Below are 16524 nucleotides of genomic sequence, written 5' to 3' on the forward strand. Positions count from 1 at the left end.
CAGCGCCCAGGTACGCCTGCCCCGCCGTCGCATTCGGCGGCGACTCCTCGGCGGCCAACTAGTTGGAGAGAGGAGGAAGAAGACGGCTTGAATTGGGCCGAATCCTTAGGACAAAGTCCAGCATTAAAGGCCCACGGCCTGCCGAGTGAGGAGTGCCGACCCTAGCCACTTTAGCCCATTAATTCTGAACAAACAAATTGGGCATTTAAAAAAAATTACAGTGCTTGGCATAGCAAGGATCCTTTTTTTAAGCCGAATTCGCCTTAAAAAATTGAAAGTCTTCTTTGTTTTAATGTTTCTTAGTGATGAATGTGAGAGGAAAAAGATTAGTAACAATTGCAAAGAAACCACTATTTCTGCTGTTATTGCAATCTTGCTACTAAAAAATTAAAAAATATTATTAAAACTGCTATTATAGTAGTATTTTTAAAAAAAAATAAAAAACAGGAAGGTATTTGCAAATAAAAAAAAATTGTCTGGTGAAACAGTTACTTCGTAAGCTAAAATTTAGCGCAAGGTACCTTGATGGTCCAAGATGCCACCGTTGCCTTCCCAACGACCAGTCGCGCAAAGACACCCACGTCAGCACGCTTCCCTTCACTACGTCACTGCCGGCGCAGGCAAGGGGCAAACCCGTAAATGGAATCGCCCTTCTCACCGTCGTCTTCCCAAATCCGATCGACCGTCTCGACTCCTCTTTCCCCTCCCGACTCGCCTCGTCGCCGCCCTCCGCTTCGCTTGTGCTTGCCCCCTCCCGAAGTCTCCCAGCTCCCCAAACCCGATCGGCCTGAGCGCCATTCCGGTATGATCCGATCGGCCTCGCCACCTCTTTGCCCCCGAATTTCGGCGGATTTTCTGCGATTTCTTTTTGCTGATCTCTTCGGCGGTCGGTGGGGACGTGCGTGCAGGCAGGTGAGGGAGGCGGCGATGTTCTTCTCCGGCGATCCGTCGGCGCGGAAGCGGGTGGACCTCGGCGGGCGGAGCAGCAAAGAGCGCGACCGCAAGGTGCTGCTCGAGCAGACACGCGAGGAGCGGCGCCGGCGCCAGGGACTCCGCCTCCAGACCTCCTCTGCCACGAAGATCCAGGTCTGTTCGGAACTCACGCTGAGTACCCGTGGTTTCGCGCGGTGGGGCTGCGAGCCTGGGAGTAGGGGCTGTGGCAGTGCGGTGCGCGATCGGGCGGGGTTTAGGCGAGCCCTGCAGTGTGATGGGAGCTGAGATCCAGCTCCGGTTTTTAGGAGTTGGTGGATGGTGGGGGTTCACTTGGTGTGGGTTTAACGGAGAGGATGGTGTGTTAGGATACTGCTGTAGGCTTCTGGGCATTAAGGTGGAGCTCTGGCTTGAGTAATTCTAGTGAATATGACATACATTGACGCGATTTCCATTTCTGTTTGTGTAATGTGGTGGCCGGTGCGGGGTGAATTGATGTGTCCATGCTGCTTGTCAGCGCAAGTTATGGTTAGGTCGAGTAAGTGCACTACTTTTGTATCGTTTGGCGGGAACATGGGAGGAATCAGGGCCGTATAGATTCTGGCAATTTCCTATTGGTTTGCTTGGTGTGACGAGGTGAGTGGAGAGTGGGATCTTCATGCATGTGTTCGCCTTGTCGTTTGGTGTGGGTTGATGGTTGGAAAGCTTTTGGTTTGTCGGGTGTTACAAGGTGGAGGGAGTGACAAAAGTTCATGCATCTCTTTTGCCTTTGTGGATTATGGTATAACGGATATCTTAATATCTTGGTCAACCGTCTTTTAGAGAAGAATCACTCTGCCACTTTTTCCTTGTATGCTTCCGAAAGAAACATTATAGTCATGTATATCAGCTTAGATACATATACTTGAGTTCACAAAAAATGGAACTTGACACAAAAAATGGAACTTGACTAATTATAAGCTGCAGAAATTCTTCAGAGGGAAGAAGGCTTTGGAATTGGCACGTTCGGAAATTCGGAAGAACTTTTGCTCTACCTTCGGGGAGCACTGCGAGAGGATAGATTGGTATGCATTACCAAACCTTAAACATAGACCATATCCCTTTTTCTCGTCAAGCTCTCTGATTCTCTCTGATTAATTTGCTACTGAATCAGGAACAGTTTTGGCACAAATTCTGATTTTCTTCGTCAATTGCTGTTTTTCTTCAATGCAAATGAAGACGATGATATCGCTATACTTTGTCAAGTCTGCAACTTGCTGCTACAATATGTTAAACATGGCAGTAAGTATCATGTTATTTAACAATGTTCCCTTTTTTGTCACTGTTCTATTGCTATTTCTTAGAGCTTAGGTGACCTCGTGCCGACATTGAAGTTAGGACTTGCGTCTTATTACTAATGTAGGATAATGAATTCTAAGTACATGAAATATCAACCAATTACTTTTAACACAAGAACTGGGGTAGAAAAATCTAATTTAGGTACGCTATAATTCTGATATTGCTTTACTTAATTCTACTCTTCTCAAATCATGAGAAATGTTGAAAGGTTAGAGAGGATACATCTCAACTGACATCTGCTTTCTGGATTGGGTGATACATGTTGGATAGGACGAGATATGAAGGTTAATTTGTAGGAGCTAACTTATATATATATATATATAGTTCGAATGGCACCTTGGTAATATGGTAGGAATTTGCTCCCCTACGTTGCTCTGGGTTAATTCTCTCTCAGAACTTGACAGCAAATATGCACTTTGTTGAACTTTTAACTAGCTAATGCTCATACTAACAAAAAAATTTAGGCCCTTTTCCCCTTTCTTAACCTCATATATGGGCCCACTAGGCATTGACTTTAGATATATTGTTCGGACATGAGTTAATTTCAATCATCTCAGTTTGCTTATTGTAATTTAACTCCTTATTTGATACTTTAGTTTGCTATCAACTTACAACCTCATTTGGAGCGATAGTTAGTGTTTTTCGAGTGACATTTAGCGTGTGTTTGGTTCAGGGGATGGGGTGGGATGGGAGGGGGCCATCCCTATTTTTGTGGTGTTTGGTTTGGGGTCAACAGGGGATAAGATGGCCCCTAAGAGGGAATATATGGATATACCCTCAGATCCGGGGCGAGTCTATCCCCAAAAATTTCACGGACGAGCCCGTCCACTTCGGTCCGCGTCCTTGACTCCTCACCCCTGGAGCGGATGACAGTGGGGTCGAATGAACAGTACCCACCCGTTTCCAAATTTTCCTTCCCTCTTTCTCTATTTGGACAGTGGGGTTGCCATGGTCCAAAAATGACGAAACTTTTTCTATAGGTTCTATAATTCATGATGAATCCATTTTAAAAGGATTCACCTCAATATCCCTTGTAGATTTCAAAATAAAAATCTCCAAAGAGGGCTACTCCTAGAAATTCTAGCAATTTTTAAGCCCTCAAAGAAATTCCCAGAATTCTGGAAAATTTTACTAAAAATATTCCTGTCATGTGGCGTAATAATTTCTAAAATTATTTCCAACCCTAGGTTATTTGGTGAAGAAGTTAGTTCCTTTGCAATGCTCCATTTATATGCATTTTTATCATTTCATGTGATATTCTCTTTTTAATTCAATTTGAATTCAAACAAATTCAAGCATGCACAAATTCATCCAAATGCTTATGGAATGCATATAAATATGAATGTGCACAAATTGGGATGTTCACAAAAAAATCATCACAATCAACTCAGCTCATCCCATCCATCCAACCAAACAGAAAACTGGATCATCCTATCCATCAAACCAAACAGAAAATCGGCTCATCCCATCCCAAAAAACAGGGATGGCCCTATACAATCCAACATTGTCCTCCAACCAAACTAATTTCTCAATGCTAATAAAATTAATTTCTCTAAACTTCGCTTTTTTTATTGCATTTTTTTTAACTCTTTGGGCACTAAAGCTTTCTAGGTAGCATATTTGTTGTGACTTGGATTTAACTTGTGCACAATCTTTTCATCATGATATTCCATACTTGTTTTAACTGTTTCTCTAGCATTGGCTATAATATCCCTTTTTTTGTAGGAGATATTGTAATTCTCTTTGCTGACATAAATGACTCCTCACTGCAACCTCTAGTGGCTCAGAGAGTAAAAAAACTTACACTCATCTGTGTGCAAGCAGTCTATCAGAAGAGGTAGTTCAATTATGCAAAGCTGATTTTTAGATTATTCTCATTGATGCTGTTCTTGTTTGTAATCATATGATTAAAAATATCTTCTTTCATCTTTATGGAGAAGAATCACAATCTGAAGTACTGTTTCTGTGCATTATTAATTTAAACACAGGAACATGTTAAACTGGACGAACATTAACGAAACATTAGCTGACTGTATTCTTACGGTTTTGCTCAAGATACAGCTTGAATAGAATGAACTTCTGTTAACGAAACATCCATTTATCATTTTACATGGGGAATTCCTACGGCTTAATTTTTCTATATAGCATTGTGCACCACCACTGTTCCTCTTCCCCTCCTTACTGTACATATGCAGCTCACCTCTAGCAGATGTTTCCCTCCCCCCCCCCCCTATTATTGTTGATAAAATTAACAACATTGCATGTGACTTGTTTTTATGTTTTGGCAGGCATGATTGGGGTAGCCAGCGTTTGACAGCATCTGGAACCGCATCAGTGCCTTCTGTCTCATTACTAGAAACTGTAGCTTGCTTGATAAATCCTAAACTTCCGTGGAACTGCAAAGTAGTTGGGTATCTTCTGCGGAGAAAGATCTATTGCTTATTTCGGGGCATTATTCTTTCTGTACCGGTAAGTTCTGTTTCTGTACTACAGTCTTCTATTTGTTCTGTACCCCTGTATGGACATTTTTAGGTGACTTGATGATCTAAATATATTAATTCAGAAACGAGAGATGAGTGCACTTTCACTCGAGGGTATATGGCTCTAGTTCCTCCACTGTGTCGGTATATATTTGCTGGTTCCAACTCTTTTTAAAAAACTACTCCCTATCTGGAACATGAAACTGTGGTGCTTTTGTTCTGTACACCTCAGGCATGTGACACCCGTGTAAACTGTGAGAAACCATGCGTACCAGCCAGAAGTGGTAGTGTTGGTCAGGCTCATGATCTAAGTGGGCACTGTACTCTTGAGAGTTCTATATCAGTCCTATATTGTTTGCAATGAAGTGAAATAGCCTTTATGAGCTTTTGTACTGTTTTCGAGCATAGAGACTTGCTGCGTCTTACCATGTATGAACCTAAGTAGTTCATTGTCTAATAAGATTTAGGTCAAACTCCTCTGTCTCAGACAGTGGATGCATTGATGGGTTACGTTCAAATAGTGCTCATAAATACAGACACATGCACCTAAGACATGTTTATTTATAAAACATGTCATTACAACAATTCCAGTCCACATGATAATAAACGATTTGTCATGTGTCCTTCTGTACAACCTCGAAAGAGCATATCTTCCTGACCTAACAGTCCATCTAAGCCAATTGAGTTTTTTGTGATAATAATGATAAATGGAAAGCTGACTTGAGTGTAAGATTTGTTTCAATTTTTGCCTTTAAGAACTCCAACACAGATAAGTTTAATATATGTTTCTGGCAGATCAGACATAAAACAGTCACAGTAAAAAATTATTGCTATTGTTAAGTGTTAACTGGTTTTGATTTGCATCTATTGGTAGGTAATGTATATTTATATACTGCAAGCACAATAAGCCCTTTTATTGTGTCATTAATTTGTCTAGTAGACGACATGGAGTTGGCTTTAAATGATTTCTTCTATTATTTTTCTGATGGATATGATCATGATTCAGCAAAATGCCAGAAATTTGAGGCATCATGATAATGCATCTGCGCTGGAGCAAGTTCTCATGCTTGTTGCTTCACATGTTGGGTATCACCCATGTAGTTGTCAGATAGTGGATCCAAGATGGAGTTTCTCCTCTCAGCTTCTATCCATTCCTTTTCTATGGCATCGTTTGCCGCACCTCAAGAAGGTCAGCATTTCCCTTAATATCTTATTTGATCATTCCTTTTCCTAAACATTTCCTATGACTGGCAACCATAGAAATTGCAATACATTTTTCTCAGTACAGCCTCGCTCCATGTAATATTTCATTATATTGAGTCTAACTCAATACTATAAATATTAATGTCTAATATGAACTGATACATCTGTAAGAAAATTTAGTTTCGTTGAGGAATTAAATGCTTTGATCAATTATTGCAATGGTAATATATCTGATGCTTGTTCTTTATTCTTCAGGTTTTCTCAGTTAACGGACTCAGCAAATATTATATCCATCAAATAGTGTGCTTTTTGCCCAGTCTTGCTGATGTTCTTCCAAACGACATATCAGTTAATCATCCAGGATATGCTTGTGTCCTTGCAAATGTTCTTGAAGCTGCAACCTGGATTTTGTCTGATGCAAAGTTTGCTTCTGACACAGTAGGTGTTCTACTTCTACCTTTTGGGTTTCTACAGCATTTTTTTAAGTTGAAAATGCACGAAAAGCCGCTTTATGTTGAGAAAAGGAGCATTTAGGTACCTATTCCAAACTGAGCTTTTGAGGCCCAATGCTTTCAGATAAGTAACATTTGGGTACAATCCTCTATTGATTTTATGTCCTCGAGTGATCAATTATCTTCTTTGAAAAAACATAGCAGGTTGTTTGTCACTTGTGCTTTCATTTCACCAATTAGGTTGCATGATCATATTATACTGCTTGCAAACTCTAGATGTTTCTTCTGTTACTGTCCCATAAAAGAAAATTGAAAAACTGAGCTAAATACTGTTTCCACTTGCTCATAGGAAGTCTAGGCTAGCTCATTGCCCACTTTAGAAGTCTGATCTCTTTAGCATCCTACATTCTTTTTCTTAAGGGAAAAGCATCCTACATTCTTCACACAGAGACCTGAATTTTTGTAACATTATTCATTTTCTTGTTGACAACTTGTCTAGTTTCATTAGTATACGGTAATCTAGCAATAATTTGATATTGCTGACATTATTGATTACTGCTAGTGGGTGTTTGGTGTGTGTTTGGTGTTGTACGTCGTACTCTCTTCTTCTTTAATAGAATGACACGCAGCTCTCTTGCGTGTTCGAGAAAAAAAAATTGATCACTGCTAGTGATTGATTACTGCCAGTGATTGATTTATCCAGTTCACAGAAAATGCTCTCTTATGTACACGAAGGATCTCCGCTTTTTAATTCTTTTTAATTTCAGATACATAACTCCAATGACAGCAAAAAGAATTAGGAAACTATGTCCTGTTCTCAATAGACTCTAATTTTGATACTTTTCCCAAGAATTTTTTTCATGTTCTATGTTGTTTATGTTATGTGAGTCATCTTGTCTTAGCAGGCTGTATTTATTCCTCCCTCCTTAATGGTTCCTAAGAAAAAGAAAATGTTTTTCTTGTGATGCCAAACACATAGTGCCTCCTGGTTTATTATTGTCAATATCTGTAATTATTTTGGTTTTTAAATATTTTCTGTATATACTTTTTCCAAACCAGGCAGCTGACATCATTGCTGTTTCTACGTCGTTGTTGGATGTGTTGCCAGCAATCACATCACCTACTGAATGTAAGTTGCATGCCAGCAAATCAAAAGAACCTCCGATTTTTGGTGGTATATTTAGTAGACTATATGTTTATGTAGCATTTTTTGTTGTCATTCAGTTCTATTGGAGGTACTTGCAAATGCAGTTCATCTTACATCAACCTAGGTTTTGTGATGAAAGTTTTCATGGTTATATATTTATGGACTAATCAAAAGTACTATGAAAGAATCATAATACCGGCTGAATTTATGTAAGGATCCACGACTAGGACAAACTAATCACCGCCTGAATTTAATACTGTTAGTTCTGGAAAATAGAGTCAAATAAACTAGCAAATGAATAAGTGAGAGAGTACATATCCCACACAATCACAGCTCTAGGATTCAAATGCCTTTGACCCTAATAGCCATGAATCTTATATTCTTATAAGAATAGAATTCAGTTCAACCGGCTAGTCAACATCTGAGAGGAAACGGCAACTATTCAAAGTCACTTGGGGTTTCTTTGGATGGGGGATTAGGATCCAAATCCTTAGGTTTGATTGAAATTTGAAGTAAATCCTGAAAATTCCTAGAGCAATCCCCCTCTTCCAAACAGGCCCTAGTGAGAAATCCTTTCCATCTATGCGTAGGCATGTACTGCAGCTTTTAAAAAACCACCCCTATAAGCCAATTACTATGCTATGTATGTGGACTAGGTTCCCTGCGGGATCCGGTTATTGCAAAACTATCAAGTTAATAGGTTATGCCGGGTAAAAGATCTGATTAAGTAGATAAACTCTAATACGAGTTCTACTCTTCATAAATATGGACAGGGGCAGATGACGATGATGACATGCCAATGGATGTTGATTTTAAAAATGGACTTGATGCTGATTTGGAAAGACAAATAACTGCAGCAATTGATTCAAAGCTACTTCAACATTTGGTATGAATCCTAAACAACCGAACGGATGTTCTTGCGCTCATTGGGTTCCATATTTTATTCTCCTGTTTGACCATAGGTTGTATAATGCATAGGTGAATGCACTCTTCAGAGGTATATCAAGCACAAACCATTCTGATCTTTCTGGACCATCGGATGTTGAGGTGGAAGCCGTAGGATCTATTTGCGCCTTTCTTCATGTCACATTCAACACATTCCCTCTAGAGAGGAATATGACTGTGCTGGCCTACCGGACTGAAATTGTTCCTGCACTATGGAATTTTATAAAACGATGCCATGATAACCGAAGATGGCCATATTTTTCCAAGTTTGTGTCTTCGTTGCCTGCAGATGCTCCTGGTTGGCTCCTGCCCGTGTCTGTATTCTGCCCCATATACAAGTAAGGCAGTTGTTTTTTCTTATTGTCACAAACTTCTGCTAGCTAATACTCATTTTTTATATGGTTTTCGGCTTCTATTGTCAAAGCTGTTGGAATGTAGAAAAAGTTCAATATCTTTTCAGATACTTACCAATGCTTTGTCATTGTACCTTATACCAGGCACATGTTGAAGATCATTGATAATGAGGAATTTTATGAACAGGAGAAACCTCTTTCGCTTAAAGATTTGAAGTCATTGGTTCTCATTTTAAAGCAGGTATCCTGTTATTGATTATTATCTTTTTGGTTACACCTTATTTTCAAGATAACTATATTCCCTGGAGTTCTGATGGGGATTCCACCTTCTATTCCTGGCTCGTACTGGTGGTTAACTAAGGTTATCAATATATGAACAAAAAAATAGTGTTATTTTTGAACTTCTCAAATAGAGTCATGCATCCGATCTGTTGTTTCCAACTTTCCATTTTGTTTTATTTGCTGTTCTGTAAAGTTGGTAATGTTTGACTTCTATATGTTACATCCACCTTTGAGTTGTTTGTATCAATTGAGTATATCTGCAGGCTTTATGGCAACTTCTGTGGGTTATTGCTCCCTCTTCTACTCAGAAAGCGTTACCCAACCCTTCAGGCCTTAAGAAACTGTCAGTTGAGAATGTCAAGACAAGAGCTAGGGTTGGGTTATCTGAACTACTCACACAGGTCGATACTCTGTTTTGATATATCATGTTATCCTTTCTTTTTTTTATTTCTTTGAATTCTCATTTTTGTCAGGTTGCGTTACTTCTCGTTGTAGTACTCTAACCATAATGGCTATATTGAGTGTTGAGAAGATATCAATGGCACTGTAGTTTCATCTTTTGATGCATACTGGCCTATCTTTGGGAAGTGTACACGACACTGGTTGGAAAAATGTTACAAAGTTGATACTGTGTCCTGAATTTCACTATGTAGCTTTTCCCCGGGCCAATTGGTGGTCCTTCAGTTACAAGACTATTAATGCCTGAACATTAGTTTTTTGTCTATCGAACGCAAACACTTCTTGTTGATCTTCTAGATGATTCATATGAATCCTGCCATTTTATGAGCTGTTTCCATTGACTGTACGGCTGATCTATGTCTTTTCTGATTACGTTGTACTTTTACTCCGTATAATATTTAATTATCAGATGAAGTTCTTTAAGTTAACTAAAACTACTACCTAATTGCAGTTGCAAGACTGGAACAACCGACTCCCATTCACTTCTGCAAGTGATTTCTATTCTCAAGAAGCAACAAGTGAAAATTTTGTTTCTCAGGTACCTAACTTCTATGCTGTTTGATCAATTGAAAAAGCTTTCAAGTGTTCATTTTTTTCAAGACTATGCACATGTTTTTCAGGCAATACTTGGCAATACTCGAGCATCAGAGATTATAAAGCTTGCTCCCTTTTTGGCGCCTTTTACCAGTAGAGTCAAAATATTCACTGTAAGTTATTGCTAATGTATTGTGAAAATAGTGCTGAATAAGACTGCTACATCTTTTAGGATAATGTCTTAAAAGTTTGTCTCTTCCTATGAGCAGTCTCAATTGGTGAGTTCTAGACAATCGACTGCATCCCATTCTGCATTGACAAGACATCGGCTCAAAATAAGAAGAAGTCGACTTCTAGAAGATGCTTTTGATCAGCTAAGTTTGCTTTCTGAAGAAGATATCAAAGGACCTGTATGATGATAATCTCTCTTATCTTTCCCATGGACATGTTCTGCTAAAGTGCTAACATATGAAACAATTACGATTTCTCAATGATATCCAAACTTCTTCATGTATGTAGATTCGAGTGGCATTTATTAATGAGCATGGTGAGGAAGAGGCTGGAATTGATGGTGGTGGAATTTTCAAGGATTTCATGGAAAATATCACTCGAGCTGCTTTTGATGTACAGTATGGTCTATTCAAGGTATCTGCTCTTTTAGTCAATTTCGTTCATCCAGTGCATCAGTTATAGTCATTATTTTATTGATGTGTGCTACCTGCTACATGTTATTAAGTTGGAAGAGTGCTGATAGAAAAACATATTTATTTTTTAATATCATGAACACAATGGCTAATAAACTGATGGAATAGCTATGATGTACTTGTATTGTTGGTTTACTGTTTGGACGATGCTTTACATGTTTCTTTTGCAATATTTGATTTGCCTTTCGCAGGAAACAGCTGATCATCTTATGTACCCAAACCCTGGATCAGGATTGGTTCATGAACTGCATATGCAATATTTCCATTTTCTTGGAATTCTCCTTGGGAAGGTACTTCAATCATGCCCCTTTTTTCCTATTGCTGAACTGTTATTAAATCTAGTAGAGATTAGTTTAAATAACTCCTTGTGGTGGCGTGCCGTAAGTTTTTGCTTAGGTTGGCATCGAAAGTATTGTTTGATTACTTTGATATTAGTGTTCCAGCATTTTCTGAGCTTTTATCCTACATTGGATATGTATTGTGCAGTAGAAGCTGTTGGTTAGTCTCTCCATGTTGCATCACTATGGCAGAGAGCAGCTGTGTAAAATATGGGTGCCAGCTTCCAATGATGTTGCATTTAGCTGCTAGTGGGTTCAAGGTCTGATGCCTGTTCCTGTAATATGCAACATGTATTTAATTGAAAGAAAAAAAATCATGATTATAACCAGACATTGGAAACACGAGGTCTTCCCGTTTTAGGTTTCACATGTAATAAACATGTTACGTAGAATATTTTGCGTTCAACGCCTGGAAAGAATCTTCGGACATCCTGTATATTTGCTTTCCCATTCTTAATGATCTGCCAAAATCTTATTGGGGTTCTTCGGAACTGTTTAGTTTGCAGTGTTTTTTTTTTTGCAACTTTATTTACCTATTTTAAAGTTGCCCTTGTGTATATGTATTAATGCGCTTATATTCATGTGATTATTTGGACATGCACATGTAGATTTGACAAAGAATCCATAAAAATGCAATTGAGAATCTAGTACTCCCTCTGTTTCTTTTTATAAGGTATATTAGGGTTGGGCATGGTGATTAAGGAGCCTATGAAACTAAGAGAATGCTAGAAGAAAATGACTGTAGTGCCATGGTGTTAATGTCTTGAGAATAAGATAGAGAATGGTTGTGTGAGAGCTAACTCATAAATGTTGAAGAGAGGGAAGGTTAACGAGGGCAAGCGAAAGAGATTGCATTAAAACTACATACATGCCTTATATTTTGACAAAAAGAGAGCAAAAACTATATGTCTTGTATTATGAAACAGAGGGAGTATCTGTTAGTCTCTTGGATGCTTATGTAGTGCATGCAAAAGTTCCTTTGAAGGAATGTCCATGGAAAAGTTGATAACTTAGTAACTAGCCTTGTTGGGTGCTTCAAGGTGCAAGTTGCAATATATTTTCCTATATTGGTTCCAAATATTAAAGAAAATGCATTTGACCCTTATGCATCTTTCTTAATTTAATTTTTAATGGAAAAATCATGATTGAGGATATGATCTGTCTGATTCATGTTTTTTCAGGCAATGTATGAGGGCATACTTGTTGACTTGCCATTTGCAACATTCTTCTTGAGCAAGTTGAAACAAAAGTACTCTCTCTCTTTCTCTCTCTCTCTCTCTCTCTCTCTCTCTCTCTCTCTCTCTCTGTGTTTGTTTGTGTGTGTGTGTGTATGTTATATAGCAAAAGGGGTGATCATCTAGTTGCTATATACATGCGAGGATGTAGTTTGGGAATTTGGGGTGTCATGGATTTGACAGTCACCAAATCAAAATTGAACAGAGGATTGTCGAGTAAACTCTTGGACATTATATGAATGATTTTATGCTTTGTTATTTTATAAATCTGTTAGCCAATTGATTGTGTCACATGTTGTAATTCTATTATGCTATTTGTGCTTTACTTTTTTTGATGATGTTAGCATCTGTATCTGATATTCTACTCATCTATCAGGTACAATTTTTTAAACGATCTGCCTTCATTGGATCCAGAATTGTATCGGCATCTTCTATTTTTAAAGGTCTGGTCCCATTTCCATTAATGGGTAAAGCAGAAAATGGTTCCTGGAGGTTTGAAAGATAATCTGTTCAAATGTTATATATAATTGAGGTGCTGTTATGTAGCACAAACCATGAGCTATGTATCTAACTAGTTTTGTCAGTGTGGTCTGCAAAATATCAAAGTTTTGTTAGTATAAATACAAACTACTGATTCAAAAAGGAAGTTAAGAATACAAAAATGTGCAGCTCCATGCATGATACTGCTATCCACATATGTAGGGGGTTAGGGTATTGTGAGGATAAGAGGATTTAATATAGATTTACAAAGTTTCTTCCAATCTGATGTTCATTTTGCCCATTCTGATCTCTCTTCTTTTCCATGCGCAGCATTACAATGGTGACATCTCAGAATTGGAACTGTACTTTGTTATTGTAAATAATGAATATGGTGAACAATGTGAAGAAGAACTTCTCCCAGGTGGGAGAGACATGCGTGTTACTAATGATAATGTTATTACTTTTATCCATCTTGTTGCCAACCATCGGCTAAACTATCAGGTAAAAGACTGTAGTTATGTCATTTGCTTGCCTTGGAATACTTTGCTAAAAAGTTTGCTTTGGTTTCAATCACAGATCCGCGCACAAAGTACACACTTCTTGCGAGGTTTCCAACAGCTTATACCAAAAGATTGGATCGATATGTTCAATGAACATGAAATTCAGGTACGTCTACTTACCTGTAGCATACACTATGCGACATTCGGTCTCTGGTGATATGGAATGGCATGTGTTTTTTTTTGACAGAAGAAAATATATACATCCTTGACATGTTAAGTGCTACTGTAGTTGCTGAACTGCTATGGCTTGAATTTACATTTTTTATGTTTTTCGGATAAAAGGGTATTTCATTCTAACATTATCATGGCATATTCCTACCTTGTTTTCTTATTTATCTTACTGTGTTTTTCTCCTGCAGGTTCTCATATCTGGCTCTTTAGAAAGCTTGGACATCGACGACTTGCGGTCAAACACCAACTATTCTGCAGGATATCATCCGGTATGTGTTGCTTTCTTATGTAGAAAAGGCCATCATTTCATTACTCATAAATGCATCCTAACAATCCTATTGAAATATGTGACGCGTTAATCTGCATGATTTATCTGATGTTATATCGGCAGAAGCAGTCATGTGGTTCAACCCTTTTTTGCTTCAAAAAGACTGAAATATTGTGGATAGCAGCAGTGCAAAACCTGGCCGATTCGGCCAAGATAAGCTCCTCGTGTCCTGGTGAACTGCCCAGTTCTTCCAAATGTAGAAGAAAACTATCGTTTTCTAAACTTGGATTTCATCAACAACTTCTAGCAAAATGTCTTTCCAATTAAGAGCTAGTAAAACAAAAAAGTTTTGGTCAAGTATTAGTGTCAAAAGATTTACATCAAATTTAAATATCACAACCAGCAAGTTCATTCCATGTAGTTGACATGGCGGGTTCTAGAGTGATCTTTACTTTGTACTGGTAACTAGCAAGAGACGGTATGGCACTATTGCTTGGGTTACGCGGTGGGAGGGACATGATGGAGATCTTTTCATATATACTTTTTTTAAAAGTTCATTTTGAAAGGTCATATTATTTTGTGGATTCCTGGTTAGATTAGGAGTGATGATGGTTTTCTTTCAGGACCATGAGCTTATTGAGATGTTTTGGGAGGTCTTAAAGAGCTTCAGTTCGGATAATCAGAAAAGATTTCTCAAGTTTGTGACCGGATGTTCTCGTGGCCCACTCCTTGGATTTCAGTACCTCGAACCAAAATTTTGCATTCAGAGGTTCACTATATCTGCCTGTTTATGTTTCATCATTTCTGATGAGAATTATGAATTGTTCTCCTGACTTTTTTTTTCTATTCCTCCCTTTGAATGCAGAGCTGGTGTTCCAGGCATGGCGGAGCATGGAGACCGCTTGCCTACATCGGCTACTTGCATGAACCTTCTGAAGCTGCCCCCTTATAAAACGTTAGTAATTCACAGTTATGGGTGCTTTGATTCTTGAATTAGTTTACATCTCGTTTAATCATTGGTTTATTTCAATGCGACTAACGGGTGCTTTGATTCTTGAACAGCAAGGAGCAGATGCAAACCAAATTGTTGTATGCGATAAATTCAGAAGCTGGTTTTGATCTAAGTTAATCGCGTTCAGGATTCAATATTGTGCAGTGTAGATAGTTGCTAGACAACAAGCTTAAAGGCACCCAGGGGCGAAGCACCGACCATCGGGCCTCATTTGAAGCCCCATAAAGAAAAAGCAGATGTTTCTCAGAGTAGATGGATATCTGGAGGGATGCCGCTAACTAGGCTCCCAAAAACATAGGCAGATGTTGTTTAATCAGCCATGAACATTGTACATATGTATTTTATCGTTGTGGTTGATGGCCTCTTGTGGTATAATAAATGGTTGGTTTTAATTTAAAAGTTCATAGCCGGTTATGTGTGTTTTATGTTGCTTCAGTTAGCTGAGCCCTTATTGTCCTCACAATTTTTCAGGTTCGTGAGGTATTTGAGCCCTTTGGCGCCCCTTCATGTGACTTCAGTGGGACACCGTTAATCGCGCTATAGCAGAGCGCCCGACGCACGATGCAAGATGAATGCCATCCACGCTCACGTTGCTCTTCTTAATCACAAGAAGAAAAAAGAAATGAGTCGCTTTCAGGATGTCTCAGTATGGTTCCGATGCAAGAAAAGATGATTCCATAGTTGTGCTTGTCTATCTTTAGTCTAATCTTCGAATTTCATCATGGACTTATAAAACCAGATATATTTTATTTTACAATATTATTTAAATTTCATTTTAAATTATGAAATCAGATATATTTTACTTTAAATTTTATAATACCACTTAAATCTCATCATGAGTTATAAAATCAAATATATTTTATGTTGAACTTTACAATACCACTTAAATAACACATTAGCTAGTTTTGGAGAGTGATTTTGTTTATATGACAAGTCTGCATTGGCATTAAGTCATGCAGATTGATATGTCATTTAATCTTGTTTTTATTTTATTTTTTTTCAAATGGTTTTGCCATGTATTGACTCGATCATATTGCTTTATCATCATTCAATGTTTAGCTAAGCTAACATGGATTGTCGTCAAGATTCATGCAACGTATCACTTAATTTTTTTTTCTTTTTTTTTCAAGTGGTTTTTGCTATGTATTGACTCGGTCATGTTGCTTCATCATCATTCGATGTCTAGTTGGGCTAACATAGGCTGTTGCTAGGGTATGTGCTGTCACATCTCCGTGAAGTGGGCGGTGAATTGAACCAAATCAACCATATTAGTATGTTCTTGTGGCAAAAACTTTCATGCATATCTATTACATAAGCAAAACCACTCTTCAAAATTGACTAAGGTGTTATTTAAGTAGTATTGTAAAATTCAAAATAAAATATATTTGGTTTTAAAATTTATGGTGAAATTTGAGTGGTATTATAAAGTTCAAGATAAAATATATTTGATTACATATATAGTTCAAGATGAAATTTAAAGATCAGTGTAAAGTTCAGATGTGATATGTAGTTTTTTCTTATTTAAATGGTTGTAGCTATTTCATCGATGTCCGTTTTCTACTCCGCTTGTACTATAGCATTCTTTACTATATGATATATGAAATGAGACTCATATTAAATATATTTTGAAGAT

At 38.0% G+C, this 16524-nt stretch overlaps 1 protein-coding gene across 4 annotated transcripts; it reads left to right on the forward strand.

Annotated features, from left to right (window-relative positions):
* Positions 1–626: 626 nt before the first annotated feature.
* Positions 627–15688, forward strand: LOC133884300 (E3 ubiquitin-protein ligase UPL6-like). Of its 4 annotated transcripts, none has more exons than XR_009903054.1 (27): positions 627–802; positions 909–1086; positions 1897–1994; positions 2084–2211; positions 3994–4105; positions 4557–4737; positions 5755–5937; positions 6207–6389; positions 7463–7532; positions 8324–8436; positions 8529–8833; positions 8993–9089; positions 9394–9531; positions 10041–10127; positions 10210–10296; positions 10393–10533; positions 10643–10768; positions 11019–11117; positions 12347–12414; positions 12777–12843; positions 13211–13381; positions 13457–13546; positions 13800–13880; positions 14503–14648; positions 14745–14834; positions 14942–15272; positions 15363–15688. XR_009903054.1 is itself a non-coding variant. In XM_062323658.1 (26 exons), exons 2-26 carry the CDS (start codon positions 928–930, stop codon positions 15006–15008), a joined length of 3087 nt encoding a protein of 1028 aa, XP_062179642.1. In that variant the 5' UTR covers positions 627–802; positions 909–927; the 3' UTR covers positions 15009–15314. The 4 variants fall into 4 exon arrangements, 1 of the variants encoding a protein (XP_062179642.1); XR_009903055.1 differs by having other exon boundaries at positions 14942–15260; XR_009903056.1 differs by having other exon boundaries at positions 2090–2211.
* Positions 15689–16524: the final 836 nt, after the last annotated feature.

This window comes from Phragmites australis, chromosome 11 (genome assembly GCF_958298935.1).
Source record: "Phragmites australis chromosome 11, lpPhrAust1.1, whole genome shotgun sequence".
In the NCBI taxonomy this organism is placed as follows: Eukaryota; Viridiplantae; Streptophyta; class Magnoliopsida; order Poales; family Poaceae; genus Phragmites; species Phragmites australis.

What these genes read in the sequence shown, in the direction of transcription:
- LOC133884300 (XM_062323658.1), top strand. Translation starts at nt 928, where the DNA reads ATGTTCTTCTCCGGCGATCCGTCGGCGCGGAAGCGGGTGGACCTCGGC. An exon ending in ACAATATGTTAAACATGGCA is followed by an intron (nt 2,212 to 3,993) that starts GTAAGTATCATG and finishes CTTTTTTTGTAG; the next exon opens with GAGATATTGTAATTCTCTTT. An exon ending in GTATTCTGCCCCATATACAA is followed by an intron (nt 8,834 to 8,992) that starts GTAAGGCAGTTG and finishes ACCTTATACCAG; the next exon opens with GCACATGTTGAAGATCATTG.